Genomic DNA, 16,177 nt, shown 5'->3' on the forward strand with positions numbered 1-16,177 from the left:
AAAAACAAAACACAAAAACAAAACGTCTTCTAATACAGCTGTAAAATAATCCATTTGGGGTAGCCTGAGGTGAATAGCATTCTTTGGGAAAGATGGATTCTAATGCATTTAAGAGACTTTCCTGTGGATTAACCCAAGGGGGAAGAATGACTACCGCCAGCAACCCTCAGAATCCACAGAGCACCGTCGACTTGGGTGCGCAGTATATCACCTGTACTCCTCATTATGCCAAAAAACACCAAAGGTGAGTTAGTTAAAAGGGTTGGAATCAGACTTACTAATTGTATCATGTAAAAATATTTAAATTACCCATTTTTACCAGGGTTAAAGTTTTGTTTCTGGTAATAGTTTTTATAATAGTAGCTATAATAATAATTATATTATATTTCTTGATAGTATTAACAATAAAATACTGACCTAAGTGGGAAAACTGTACTATATGGCACATGGGGTTGTTGTGAAGATCAGATTTATGGATTCTCAAAACATGTCTGTTTTTCACCTGAATTATAAGTTTTATTAACACCAAACATGTTGAGTGATCATATGAAGATTTCTAGTTGTTATTTAGGATTATAATCTCTAAGAATTCTCAGAAGAGAATATAGTATTTTACAGCTAATTATAGTATATAATTATGTTACATATATATTGTCTTATTTCAGTTTTTATGATGAACTGATAACTCATGGCATTTTGAAGCCTCTGGCCTCTCCTATTGAAGGAATGGTGATAAAAGAAGGAAATTGTAACTTTGTGGCACCTCAAGGAGTTTCTTCAATTACTAAGCAGTACTTGAAAGAATCAGGTGGGAATAGGATTTTCTCTGCCTTCTTTTTAAATTAGCATTTAAAAATGAAAGTTATACACATAATTAAATAATCAATACTATAAAGAAAGTTATAAAATAAAATAGCTGTTCTCATATTCATGACTCCAAAGCTAGTTTCCTTCCTCTGAAGGAATCATTAATAACAGTTTCCAATGTATGCTTCCAGAAAGCTGTTTATGACTCTATCTGTTGATCTACATGGCTGTCTCTATCTATCATGTATGTTTATATTTATTTTTTTTAATATACACACAGTACATTTTTTTACATAACCATTCTATGCCTTGTGTTGTCTATGTTTATAATAAATCAGTATACCTACCTATCTTTATCTATATCTATATATATATACTGTTGGTTCCATTTCTCTGGAGAATCCTGACTAATACATCATCATAGACTGAATCATATCTTGGGTCTGTTTTCATATCAGCAAATTCAATGGGTGTCCTTCTTTGCAGTGCCTGTCCACTATTCATGGTATATTTGTACCATCATTTATTTAACTATTAACTTTTTGGTAAATAGTTAGGTTTGGAAGGTGTGGGATTGTTTTGAATTTTGCTAACACCAATATTCCTGCAGTGTCTTACCCTGACATACTTTTGTAAGCATATCTGTAGGACCGATTGCTAACAATACCATAGCTGTATCAAATGATATGCTCATTTTTCATATAACTAGGCTGTGCCATCTATTTCTCTTAAAGACTGTATAATCATCAATAGTGAATGAGAACATCTGCACATCTTGATATTATGGAAATTGAAAATTTTTGCCAATATAATAGGTTAAAATGGTATCATCTTTTGTTTTGATTTGCATTACTTAATTATGAGTTTATGCATCTTTGTTTTGCTAAACAGCCCTTTGAATTTTTTTCTGTGAATTTCTTACTTATACTCTTTGCTCATTTTCTATTAGGTTTCATTTGGTCTTTACATATTTAATGAGTGTTTTGAAAGTGTACTTTAAAAAAAGATGATAAATGATCTTGGATAATAAATGATTTTTTTTTTAACAGAAGTAGGCTTCTTGAAGAATCAAAATTAGTGCCCAATCCAAGATCACTGATGGAAGGTATAGGCTGAGAATTTATTTTGTTTCATAATCTCTTTCTAGAATATTTAATGTTTTGGTTTCCTTCATCAAATGTTACTTAGGGAGAACCCCAAGAATCCCTGACATGATAATATAATTATTATCATAAAGAATGATAATATAATTATTATTATAGCTACTAACTATTATAAAAACTATTAAAAGAGGCAAAGTTTAACTCTGGTAAAAATGGATGCTTTAAATATTTTTGCATCATCACTGACATGGGAGAGGTCAATGAGATTAAATATCTAGCATGAGAACACAATTCTGGGTTACATCATTTCTGCATCTAGGACTCAATCTGTGATGTGTATTACTCATGATTTTCCAGATAAACAACCAATAGGATATATATACACACACATATATATGTATGGAGAGAGACAGATTTATTATAAGGAATTGGCTCATGTGATTATGAAGCTGGCAAGTCTCAAGATCTGCAAGGCGAGTTGGCAAGCTGGAGACCCAGGAAAACCAATGATTTAATTCCCTTCCGAAAGCCTGAGAGCCTTGCAAGTTTTAGTCTGAAAGCTTGCAAGTTTGTGACCCAAGAAGAGGATGTTACAGTTTGAATCTGAAGGCAGGGATGAAAACTGCTGTCTAGTTCAAAGGCTGTTCAGGCAGGAAGAATTCTTTGTCAGACTTTCTGTATTATTCAGGCCTTCAATTGGATGAGGCTTACCTGCATTAGGGAGAGAGATCTGCTTTACTCACTCTACCAGTTTAAATGTTAATCTCACCCAAAAACACTTGTACAGACATACCCAGAATAATTTTGACCAAATATCTGGGCACCCCATGACCCAGTCAAGCTGACACATGAAATTAACTGTCGCAGATGTTGACACTGCTGGATATTCTGTAGAATGTCACCATCAGCTTTATATGTTGCCACCACATAGCTTTTTAAAATACATTTCTATCATTATTTTCACATGACCCAAGTTAGATGTGCATGCTTACTGAAATTCTGAACTACTTACTGATTTATGTATCTATCTATTCATGCATGTACATACCAATTCATCCACTCTTCCTAACTTTTATTGAGTGCTTTTAATGTCAGACACTATTTTAGGCACTAGTGATAGGAGAGCCAAAGTCTGTGCTCTCATATAGCTGATGTTCTGGCAGAGGGACAGTCCTTGCATACATTGTACGTACATCTTTATTTTGTTAGGTGTTTGGGAGAATTTATGTTTTATCTTCCAGTTTTGCCTTGGAAACTCTTGGGAAAAGAGGTTTTGTTATTTGTACCTCACACAGAATAGTACCTTGCACATGGTAAGTAGAGTGTTATAGATTTCTAATATATATGTATTGTTTCTAGATAACTAAACTGAAAAATACATATGTTTATGTATATTAGATGACAGTTCTAATTTAGCGAATTCTTAGTGAAAACATTTTATATTTTCAATTTGTATAGCCTCTTGAAACAATTACATCTGTAAATTTCATATCATTATGTAAAATGCTGTTTATTTCAAAAAGTAACTTTTAAGAGAATTACACACTACTAGTAGAAAATTTGGAAAACACAGGAAAATAGCAGGATAAAAGTCCTTATATAAATAAATAAGTCTATTTTCTGATATACTTTCTGCTTTAAGAAAATGAATTTTTATATAATTCAGTTAAAGGTCTACATAATTTGAGTGTATTTAAACTTTTTCTTTACTTTAATATTCTTTTTGTAATGTTTCAAGAGTCCTTTCCTACCTCTACCCAGATGTATTACTATAGGATCTGTAGACCCTGTCTATACCATTTTTAACTTTACAATTATATCCCTTTAAACACCCTTTAAGCTTCTTTAAAATAGCCTCTAAATGGCCCACAGAAGTGTTTTAGCATTCCCACAATGTAAGTTGAGAGTTCTTGAAATCAGCATGACTTGGAGTCAGATTAACGATCTGCCACTGTTTCCTGGCTATGTAATATTAAGAAAGGTTTAAAATCTATATCCTAGTTCTTTCATTGAAAAATGAGAGTAATAATAGTACCTCATAAAGTGTTGTGAGGAATAAAGGGTATAATGCACTTGTTGTTGAGCCAAGCAAATAACAGGCCAAGTACATAGTAATCACTTGATAAATATTGGTTTAAATAATGAACTACTTGAATGAAGCTGACCTTTTTATGTCCCTAGTGCCTAAGAACCCAAATGGGCAAGTCATTCCAAAACTACTCTCTGTTTTGGAATCAACTGAACTTGCAACCCCATAATCTGATGAACCAACCAATAGTCATTTAGATAGGGACCAAAATCCAGGGAAACTATCTACATATGATGTCTAATCAGGTATACTTTGAAACAGGTTCAAATCTCTATAGGAAATATATAATTAGAACAAGAACAAGTTGTGAAATAGATGTGTGCTTCTTGATCTTCTATTCTATTCTTATTCTGATATATTCCCATTAAACATATTAGAGAGAAAACTATGTTTATTGACATCAGTTTTACCAACTGCCTGCCTTCCTCATTAATACAATTTTTTCCTTTAATGAGTAAAATGCAATTTCCTGTTGTTTTATATTTTTGGTTTTCATTGTTGTTGAGATAGGATAAATTCAAAATAACAAAAGCTCCTCTATCTGACACTATGTTAGGCACTTTTACAGATGTCATTTCTAATTCTCACAATTGTTCAAGATAGTTATCCTTACACCATTTACTAATGAGAAAAATGTTAAGTACTTTGCCTAGGGTGGCTTGGCTAGTAAGTGACTAACCAGAATGCCATTCCAGCTGACCCAGCTGTCTTCTATTAACTAGCGCATGTAAGGCAACGAGGGGTGCTCATACTCTCTGATTTAACATTTATTTTATAGGGCTTTCTATTTCCTTCCTGACCTTTCCTCTACAATACGTAAGACTACTCCCTTTCCACCCTGGTGCACAGGTCAGTGGGCACATGGCTCACAAGAAAAGTCCCATAGTGCCTTTTGTACTCTCCCTCTCTCATCACCAGGGGAAAGGCCTAGGAAGGAATAAAGCCATTTTCTTTCTTTATGCATCCAGGGAGAGCACTCACGTCATGGTTCCTTCCTAATGACATTTGTGAAGTGATGAACAAAGTCCTTTTGCTCTTGAGTAAGACCTATATTACCAAGCCATTCATAAGAGGATGAATTTAGCTTCCAGGTCAGGGTGGTAACATTTTTTGTTTTCTTTTGTTTTTGGTTTGGCCTGCCTGCCAATAGGAAGAACTATTGCTGCTTTCTTTTGTTTTCATTTTGTCTACTCTAAAAGGGACAATCTGGGAAGTCAACATGTACAATGTAACTTGTCAAAATTGACAGGATCTTTTCATTAGAAAAGATGGTTTAATTTGCAGATTATACCTTTTTACTTTTGTGTTTATTTTCTTTATAAAATTGGTGTAGGGGAAGTGAACCTAGGCAGTTCTGCCTTAAAATTTCTCCCAGGCAGGTGATCATGGCCCTCATCCATAAGAGTGTCCTTCAGAGAAGCTAGCAGATAGCCTGTGAGTCTTGGTTAAGCATCTTCTGTTTATTTTAGGCAATGCATTTAGTTAGACTTTGTTCACATCTCTTCCTGTTCTACCTCAACTGTTCTGAACTGCTGCTCCCTAAAACCCATTTGAAGTGAATTATGGGAAGAAAATGAATTTGTATTTTCTCTCTAAAATGGAGAAAGGCAGGGATAAATGGAATAAGTGTATAACAGAAATACACTGTTCTGATATCTTTATAGCTATTTTGCAGATTTTTAAGTTCTTATTAAATATTATGTGCTGGGGAAACAGTGATGTGTGAGAGACATGGCCCCGGCCTTTGTTAATACAAAGAGTACTGAGGGAAGGGACGGGGGGAAAGACATTCAATTAATTACACACACACACACACACACACACACACACAAGGTGCATAATAAATGCTAAGAAGAAAGAATGAGAACTTTGAGAGAGCATATAATAAGACCTAACCTAATGTGAGTTTCAGAGAAACGTGGGAGACTGTGTCAGGGAAAGCATCTTTGCAGAACTATTGTTTTCACTGGTGCCCAAAAAGTAAGCAAGAGTGAACTAGGCTGATAGATAAATGATGAGAATTGTATGCAGTGGGTACATTGGATTGGAACTGTTTTAAAGTAGGAGGGAGTTGATGCATTCAAGGAATTAAAGGTCCTTGTAGCTGGAGAGCAGCGAATGAGGGAGAAAGTGGTAGGAGATGAAGTTCAAGAGTGAGGCAGGGGCTCTCTAAGCAGTGTTAAAGATTTTATTCTTCATCTCAGTGCAGTAGGGAGCCATAAACACATAGTATACAAAAGAGGGAAGGACATGGCCAGATTTACTAAGCTCAGAAGTGACTCTTGAGAGATTTTATGTAGGTCTCTGTCTTTTTTTTTTTTTGAGAAGGCATCTCTCATATTTATTGATAATATGGTTGTTAACAACAATAAAATTCTGTATAGGGGACTCAATGCACAATCATTAATCAACCCCAAGCCTAATTCTCAACAGTCTCCAATCTTCTGAAGCATAACGAACAAGTTTTTACATGGTGAACAAGTTCTTACATAGTGAATAAGTTCTTCCATGGTGAACAGTGCAAGGGCAGTCATCACAGAAACTTTCGGTTTTGATCACACATCAGGAATTTCAAACAATCAGGTCAATTATGATTATTTGTTTGATTTTTATACTTGATTTATATGTGAATCCCACATTTCTCCCTTATTATTATTATTATTATTATTTTTAATAAAATGCTAAAGTGGTAGGTAGATGCAAGATAAAGGTAGAAAACATAGGTTAGTGCTGTAAGAGGGCAAATGTAGATGATCAGGTGTGTGCCTATAGACTAAGTATTAATCCAAGCTAGACAAGGGCAACAAAACATCCACGGATGCAGAAGATTTCTCTCAAACAGGGGGGCTGAGGTTCTAAGCCTCACCTCTGTTGATCCCCAGTTTCTCACCTGATGGCCCCCCTGTGACTGTGCCTGTCTTAGGTTGTTCCTCCCTTGAGGAATCTTACCCGTCTCTGGCTAACCAGTCATCTTCCGGGGCCATACAGGGAAATGTAAAGTTGGCAAGTGAGAGAGAAGCAATATTGTTTGAAAAGGTTAGCTTTTTACTTTTTTGCAGATTTATGCCCTGTGGCTTCTATGCCCAGCATTTGTCTTGAGGTATCTTTACCACTTGGAAGAATTATGATACTCGGCAATTTCGATATGAGGCATGAGTTCTACTTAGGGGTTGTAATTATGAAGGAAGAAGAGAAGTTATAGAAGTAGCAGATGGAAGAAAACATGGGAAGATTGATTATTTCTTTGACATATCTTCTTGTAGTGTAACATAAGCGTGTATAGGTTTTAAGTTACTAATTAAATTGCGTGCACACATTAACGTAATAGGAATACAGCTACATAACCAAAGCAGACCTACAATTACCAGCCATATCCAGTGAAACCAAGAAAACCAGTTAGGCACCCTAGGCATTTGTGAAAACTTATCAATGATATGATGGATATTGTCTAACTGAATTTGAATATTTTGAGAAAAATCAGACAAATTAAAACAACACATTCCTGGGAACTGTTCACATCCCATATGTTCTTTTAACAGTAGATAGTCTATAGTCGCAAGATCTTGGAGCGCTGCAACTTGCACTTCTCCTAATTCTTGGTTGAGTTCCGACAGTATAGATCCAGTCAAATTTGTTGTTTTACTGTATGCACAGGCCAGCTTAGATATCTCTTTCTTCATTCCAATGGCAAGTCCAGGAACCGGTGGAGCTACAACTGCAACAGCACCGGGATCTTTGTTGAAGTTTTTTGATGATCATCTTCTGGAATGACTCTTCCAGAGGATGTTGATGTTGGAAGTTCTTCTTCATATCGTATCTTAATTCGTTTTCTGGGTAGCCAAATTAGGCTTTGATCCTCTGTATAAACACAAACTGTCCCTTTGCCCACACTTTGATATACCGTTTATACCATTGTGAAGAACTTATTGGAGATCACCACACAGGAACTGCTTTTTTTTTAAGAGAAAGGAATATTATCAGAAAAATGTACTTCTATAGCTGATCATCTGACACCCTTTAAATGATCAAAATTAAGGATATTTAAAGCATACATTAATCGGTGATTTGCAGTTAGTTTTATCCTATCAGGGAGTAATCCCCCTTTTCTTTCTTTTTTTTTTTTGTTATCATTAATCTACAATTACATGAAGAACATTATGTTTACTAGGCTCTCCCCTATACCAGGTCCCCCCAACAAACCCCCTTACAGTCACTATGCATCAGCATAGCTAAATGTTGTAGAATCACTACTTGTCTTCTCTTTGTTGTACAGCCCTCCCCTTTCTCCCACCCCCCATTATGCATGCTAATCATAATACCCCCTTCTTCTTTCCCCCCCTTATCTCTCCCTACCCACCCATCCTCCCCAGTCCCTTTCCCTTTGGTACCTGTTAGTCCATTCTTGGGTTCTGTGATTCTGCTGCTGTTTTGTTCCTTCAGTTTTTCCTTTGTTCTTATACTCCACAGATGAGTGAAATCATTTGGTATTTCTCTTTCTCCACTTGGCTTATTACACTGAGCATAATACCCTCTAGCTCCATCCATGTTGTTGCAAATGGTAGGATTTGTTTTCTTCTTATGGCTGAATAATTTTCCATTGTGTATACATACCATATCTTCTTTATCCATTCATCTACTGATGGACACTTAGGTTGCTTCCAACTCTTGGCTATTATAAATAGTGCTGCGATAAACATAGGGGTGCATCTGTCTTTTTCAAACTTGAGTGCTGCATTCTTAGGGTCAATTCCTAGGAGTGGAATTCCTGGGTCAAATGGTAAGTCTATTTTGAGCATTTTGAGGAACCTCCATACTGCTTTCCACAATGGTTGAACTAATTTACATTCCCACCAGCAGTGTAGGAGGGTTCCCTTTTCTCCACAACCTCGCCAACATTTGTTGTTGTTTGTCTTTTGGATGGTAGCCATCCTTACTGGTGTGAGGTGATACCTCATTGTGGTTTTAATTTGCATTTATCTGATAATTAGCGATGCGGAGCATCTTTTCATGTGTCTGTTGGCCATCTGTATTTCTTTTTTGGAGAACTGTCTGTTCAGTTCCTCTGCCCATTTTTTAATTGGATTATTTGTTTTTTGTTTGTTGAGGTGGGTGAGCTCTTTGTATGTTTTGGATGTCAAGCCTTTATCGGATCTGTCATTTACAAATATATTCTACCATACTGTAGGATACCTTTTTGTTCTATTGATGGTGTCTTTTGCTGTACAGAAGCTTTTCAGCTTAATATAGTCCCACTTATTCATTTTTGCTGTTGTTTTCCTTGTCCGGGGAGATATGTTCAAGAAGAGGTCACTCATGTTTATGTCTAAGAGGTTTTGGCCTATGTCTTTTTCTAAGAGTTTTATGGTTTTATGACTTACATTCAGGTCTTTGATCCATTTTGAATTTACTTTTGTGTATGGGGTTAGACAATGGTCCAGTTTCATTCTCCTACATGTAGCTGTCCAGTGTTGCCAGCACCATCTGTTGAAGAGACTGTCGTTTCGCCATTGTATGTCCATGGGTCCTTTATCAAATATTAATTGACCATATATGTTTGGGTTAATGTCTGGAGTCTCTAATCTGTTCCACTGGTCTGTGGCTCTGCTCTTGTGCCAGTACCAAATTGTCTTGATTACTATGGCTTTATAATAGAGCTTGAAGTTGGGGAGTGAGATCCCCCCTACTTTATTCTTCTTTCTCAGGATTGCTTTGGCTATTCGGGGTCTTTGGTGTTTCCATATGAATTTTTGAATTATTTGTTCCAGTTCATTGAAGAATGCTGTTGGTAATTTGATAGGGATTGCATCAAATCTGTATACTGCTTTGGGCAGGAAGGCCATTTTGACGATATTAATTCTTCCTAGCCATGAGCATGGGATGAGTTTCCATTTGTTAGTGTCCCCTTTAATTTCTCTTAAGAGTGACTTGTAGTTTTCAGGGTATAGGTCTTTCACTTCTTTGGTTAGGTTTATTCCGAGGTATTTTATTCTTTTTGATGCTCTTGTGAATGGAATTGTTTTCCTGATTTCTCTGTCTATTGGCTCATTGTTAGTGTATAGGAAAGCCACAGATTTCTGTGTGTTAATTTTGTATCCTGCAACTTTGCTATATTCCAATATCAGTTCTAGTCATTTTGGAGTGGAGTCTTTAGGGTTTTTTATGTACAATATCATGTCATCTGCAGATAGTGACCGTTTAACTTCTTCTTTACCAATCTGGATTCCTTGTATTTCTTTGTTTTGTCTGATTGCCGTGGCTAGGACCTCCAGTACTATGTTAAATAACAGTGGGGAGAGTGGGCATCCCTGTCTTGTTCCCGATCTCAGAGGAAAAGCTTTCAGCTTCTCACTGTTCAGTATAATGTTGGCTATGGGTTTATCATATATGGCCTTTATTATGTTGAGGTACTTGCCCTCTATACCCATTTTGCTGAGAGTTTTTATCATGAATGGATGTTGAATATTGTCTAATGCTTTTTCAGCATCTATGGAGATGATCTTGTGGTTTTTTTCTTTCTTTTTGTGGATGTGGTGGATGATGTTGATGGATTTTCGAATGTTGTACCATCCTTGCATCCCTGGGATGAATCCCACTTGGTCATGGTGTATGATACTTTTGATATATTTTTGAATTTGGTTTGCTAATATTTTATTGAGTATTTTTGCATCTACATTCATCAGGGGTATTGGTCTGTAATTTTCTTTTTTGGTGGGGTCTTTGCCTGGTTTTGGTATTAGGGTGATGTTGGCTTCATAGAATGAGTTTGGGAGTATTCCCTCCACTTCTATTTTCTGGAAAACTTTAAGGAGAATGGGTATTATGTCTTCTCTGTATGTCTGATAAAATTCCGAGGTATATCTGTCTGGCCTGGGGGTTTTGTTCTTGGGTAGTTTTTTGATTACCGTTTCAATTTTTTTGCTCCTAATTGGTTCGTTTACTTTTGTGTTTCTTCCTTGGTCAGTCTTGGAAGGTTGTATTTTTCTAGGAAGTTGTCCATTTCTTCTAGGTTTTCCAGCTTGTTGGCATATAGGTTTTCATAGTATTCTTTAATAATTCTTTGTATTTCTGTGGGGTCCGTCATGATTTTTCCGTTCTCATTTCTGATTCTGTTGATTTGTGATGATTCTCTTTTTCTCTTAATAAGTTTGGCTAGAGGCTTATCTATTTTGTTTATTTTCTCAAAGAACCAGCTCTTGGTGTCATTGATTTTTGCTATTGTTTTATTCTTCTCAGTTTTATTTCTTCTCTGATCTTTATTATGTCCCTCCTTCTGCTGACTTTAGGCCTCATTTGTTCTTCTTTTTCCAGTTTCGATAATTGTGATGTTAGACTATTCATTTGGGATTGTTCTTCCTTCTTCAAGTGTGCCTGGATCGCTATATACTTTCCTCTTAAGACTGCTTTCGCTGTGTCCCACAGAAGTTGGGGCTTTGTGTTGTTGTTGTCGTTTGTTTCCATATATTCCTTGATCTCTATTTTAATTTGTTCATTGATCCATTGATTATTTAGGAACATGTTGTTAAGCCTCCATGTGTTTGTGAGCCTTTTTGTTTTCTTTGTAGAATTTATTTCTAGTTTTATACCTTTGTGGTCTGAATAGTTGGTTGGTAGAATTTCAATATTTTGGAATTTGCAGAGGCTCTTTTTGTGGGCTAGTATGTGGACTATTCTGGAGAATATTCCATGTGCACTTGAGAATAATGTATATCCTGTTGCTTTTGGATGTACAGTTCTATAGATGTCTATTAGGTCCATCTGTTCTACTGTGCTGTTCAGTGCCTCCATGTCCTTACTTATTTTCTGCCCGGTGGATCTATCCTTTGGGGTGAGTGACGTGTTGAAGTCTCCTAAAATGAATGCATTACAGTCTATTTCCCCCTTTAGTTCTGTTACTATTTGTTTCACATATGCTGGTGCTCCTGTGTTGGATGCATATGTATTTAGAATGGTTATATCCTCTTGTTGGACTGAGCCCTTTATCATTATGTAGTGTCCTTCTTTATCTCTTGTTACTTTCTTTGTTTTGAAGTCTATTTTGTCTGATATTAGTACTGCAACCCCTGCTTTCTTCTCTCTGTTGTTTGCCTGAAATATGTTTTTCCATCCCTTGACTTTTAGTCTGTGCATGTCTTTGGGTTTGAGGTGAGTTTCTTGTAAGCAGCATATAGATGGGTCTTGCTTTTTTATCCATTCTATTACTCTGTGTCTTTTGATTGGTGCATTCAGTCCATTTACATTTAGGGTGACTATTGAAAGATATGTACTTATTGCCATTGCGGGCTTTAGATTCGTGGTTACCAAAGGTTCAAGGTTAGCCTCTTTAGTATCTTACTGCCTAACTTAGCTCGCTTATTGAGCTGTTATATACACAGTCTGGAGATTCTTTTCTTCTCTCCCTTCTTATTTCTCCTCCTCCATTCTTCATATGTTGTGTCTTTTGTTCTGTGCTCTTTTTAGGAGTGCTCCCATCTAGAGCAGTCCCTGTAATGCCCTGTAGAGGTGGTTTGTGGAAGGCAAATTCCCTCAACTTTTGCTTGTCTGGGAATTGTTTAATCCCTCCATCATATTTAAAGGATAATCGTGCTGAATACAGTATCCTTGGTTCAAGGCCCTTCTGTTTCATTGCATTAAATATATCATGCTATTCTCTTCTGGCCTGTAAGGTTTCTGTCGAGAAGTCTGATGATAGCCTGATGGGTTTTCCTTTATAGGTGACCTTTTTCTCTCTAGCTGCCTTTAAAACTCTTTCCTTGTCCTTGATCCTTGCCATTTTAATTATTATGTGTCTTGGTGTTGTCCTCCTTGGATCCTTTCTGTTGGGGGTTCTGTGTATTTCCGTGGTCTGTTCGATTATTTCCTCCCCCAGTTTGGGGAAGTTTTTAGCATTTATTTCTTCAAAGACACTTTCTATCCCTTTCTCTCTCTCTTCTTCTTCTGGTACCCCTATAATACAGATATTGTTCCTTTTGGATTGGTCACACTCTTCTCTTAATATTGCTTCATTCCTGGAGATCCTTTTATCTCTCTCTATGTAAGCTTCTATGCGTTCCTGTTCTCTGGTTTCTATTCCATCAATGGCCTCTTGCATCTTATCCATTCTGCTCATAAATCCTTCCAGAGTTTGTTTCACTTCTGTAATCTCTTTCTGGGCATCTGTTATCTCCCTCTGGACTTCATCCCTTAGCTCTTGTGTATTTCTCTGCATCTCCATCAGCATGTTTATGATTTTTATTTTGAATTCTTTTTCAGGAAGACTGGTTAGGTCTGTCTTCTTCTCTGGTGTTGTCTCTGTGATCTTTGTCTGCCTGTAATTTTGCTTTTTCATGGTGATAGAGATAGTTTGCAGTGCTGGCATGAGTGACGGCTGGAAGAACTTCCCTTCTTGTTGGTTTGTGGCCTTCCTCTCCTGGGAGAACAGCGACCTCTAGTGGCTTGTGCTGGGCAGCTGCGCACAGACAGGGCTTCTGCTTCCTGCCTGGCTGCTATGGAGTTAATCTCCGCTGTTGCTGTGGGCAGTGGCCTGGCTTGTGCTGCTTTGATATGGTGGAGCCGCGTTGGAGGGGGAGCGGCCGGGAGGCTCTTTATCTCCGTGAGGCGCCTCCGTGCTCCCTGCTGCCCAGGGGGTTAGAGTTCCCAGAGATCTCCAGATTCCCTGCTGCCGGACTAAGTGTCCGGTTTTGGGGTCCCTGTCCCTTTAAGACTTCCAAAAAGCACTCGCAAAAAAATAAATAAATAAATAATTTTTTAAAAAAATGCTGCTTGGTTGTCTTTGTCCCTGGCCGCCAGCCTCAGGGACCCGCTCACAGGTCTTGCTGCCCTTTTTCCCTAGTATCCAGGACCCCACGCATGCACTGTGTCTGCGCTCTGGTCCGGATGGCTGGGGCCAGGTGTTTAGCAGTCCTGGGCTCCCTCTCCCTCCCCGCTCCGACTCCTCTCCTCCTACCGGGAGCTGAGGGGAGGGGAGCTCGGGTCCCGCTGGGCTGGGGCTTGTATCTTACCCCCTTCGAGAGGCGCTGGGTTCTCGCAGGTGTGAATGTGGTCTGGATGTTGTCCTGTGTCCTCTGGTCTCTATTCTAGGAAGAGTTGTGTTTGTTATATTTTCATAAATATATATGGTTTTGGGAGGAGATTTCCACTGCTCTACTCATGCCGCCATCTTGGCTCCCCTCTGTAGGTCTCTGTTTTAAAATGACTTTCCAGAGCCTATAGATTTTAACATGTGGTCCTTTTGAAAGTCATTACTTACCTTCACAAGGAAATGCCACTTTCCCAGAAATGTCACTCCTAGCATCTGGAAAGGAAAAGTTCCTGATTAGTAAGCACTGCAATACCATTGCCTCGACTCATGACAAAGACCATTTTTTGGGTAGTTTTGATAGCTGTGATGTTAGATTTGGGTTTATCTACCTACCCCAGTGGTTCTCACACTGTAGTGTGCATTGTAACAAGCCTGAGGGGGCTTATTAAATACTCTTTGCTGGGCCTGAACCCCAAGGCTTCTGATTCAGTAGGTTTGGCTTAGAGCCTGAGAGAGCATTTCTCACAAGTCCCAGGTTGCTGCTCATGCTGCTGGCCTGAGGTCCACCCTTAGAGAGCCACTGCATACACCTTGCAGAACATTTTGGGACCGTTGGGATACATGTCCAAGATGCTTCTCTGGATATGGAGAATTTCCAGGTCAATGGACTTCACTTCCCTTAAACAGACATGCCTGCTCACCACCAACAACAATGTAATGCCCTTTTTAAAGGGAATATTATGTGAAGACATAATGGAATAAAATATGTAAAGTCAGTTGACTTAGTTGAGATCCAGGTGAGGGCCAGGACTAGGGTGAGGCAGGAGCAGTGACTTGGTCAGGGGTGAGACATCCTAAAAAATTAGAACAGAGTGAAGTGGAGCTGTCCTGATTGGAGTAAAGGAGGTAGTGGGTGTGAGCTGAAAGCACTAATTATTTGCATCTTCCCCAAACAGCGGCCTCAGAGAAAACTCCAGGCAAGTCGGATTGCTTTTACAAGCCCTTGCTCTATTCTTTGAACATATGCATGCTAATTGGCTCCAAGTGATTGATCCCTGGGCCTAGTTAGCACCATGTTCCTTCTAACACACTTGCATTTGATTTCTAATTTCCTACAAACAAGTTTTAGGAAGTACTTACTATGTTGTAGCATTATTCAAGGGACAGTGAGAGATGTAAAGGCATAGGAGCTATGGAGACCTCACATGGAGGAGCCAGGGGTATTTTTGGATAGATAATAGCTACCTAAAACATGCAGATACGGTGGATGAGTGTCAGAGTGAGAGGTAAAGGCAATGATGGTTGAAGGGCATCATAGATGAGAAAGATCACATTGAGCTGGAGTAACTACACAGAAAGGAAGCTTCATGGCCAAGTTTGGACTTACGCTAAATTTTCAGCAGCCAGGAACATGAGTCATCCCAGATAACATGGAACATTTTTTCAGTGTGCTTTTTCCTTGCTCCTTTTTCATTTCTAATCCTGAGCCTGCATAAAAGAGGATTTGTTTTTAAATCAAAGTTTTCTGAAAATTGCTATGTGAGGTAAATGCTAATGTACCAAGGAGAGGTAATGATCCAATTATATGTTATCTTTCAGTTTATGATTCAGAAATCCATTCTCTTGAACAAACACTGAGTATGTGCTGAGTACTATACTGTATATGCTATATTACTATACATAGAAACAAGAAAGCCATATTCCTGACAGTGGGATTTACAGATAAAAAGGAAAGAAAATGTGAATCAAGTAACTAATCAATTATTAAAATACTTTTGGGATAAGTGCAAAGAAGAAAAATGTGGTGAGAGGATGGTTTAGATTATATTTCTCTCAATTCTGATTTTTCTTAATAAAGGTAATTTCTTAATAGAAGTAAGGACTTGGATTTCTCTTATAGAGACCTTTTTCAGGTTTAATAGGGAATATTAATTCCTTTAATAGGGAATATTTCTCTTATTTGTATTATGAGAGAGAATTTTTAATGCCTTGACTAAAATGAATACTTGCCCTACAAAGATAACGAGCTTTAGTGCTACATGGATGTAGTTTTAAATCATGGCATTTCTGAGTCTGTGAAATTAATTGGTATAATGTATATTAAGTGCTTTTCATAGTTTTGGCATATAGTAAACACTTAATTAAAGGCAGTATGGTTCC

General features: G+C 37.6%; 1 protein-coding gene across 3 annotated transcripts in view; it reads left to right on the forward strand.

Annotated features, from left to right (window-relative positions):
- RNLS (renalase, FAD dependent amine oxidase) overlaps positions 1-16,177 on the forward strand; it is a 274,300-nt gene that overhangs the window by 808 nt on the left and 257,315 nt on the right. For all 3 annotated transcript variants that reach the window (XR_005032408.2, XM_036924054.2, XM_036924057.2), the window contains exons 2-3: positions 139-244; positions 666-808. Coding sequence is in view for 2 of the 3 variants with exons in the window: in XM_036924054.2 (XP_036779949.2) it covers positions 139-244; positions 666-808 (249 nt within the window). In the remaining variant the exon portion in view is untranslated. The remainder of the gene's footprint in view (positions 1-138; positions 245-665; positions 809-16,177) is intronic.

This window comes from Manis pentadactyla, chromosome 8, assembly GCF_030020395.1.
Source record: "Manis pentadactyla isolate mManPen7 chromosome 8, mManPen7.hap1, whole genome shotgun sequence".
NCBI classification, from domain to species: Eukaryota; Metazoa; Chordata; class Mammalia; order Pholidota; family Manidae; genus Manis; species Manis pentadactyla.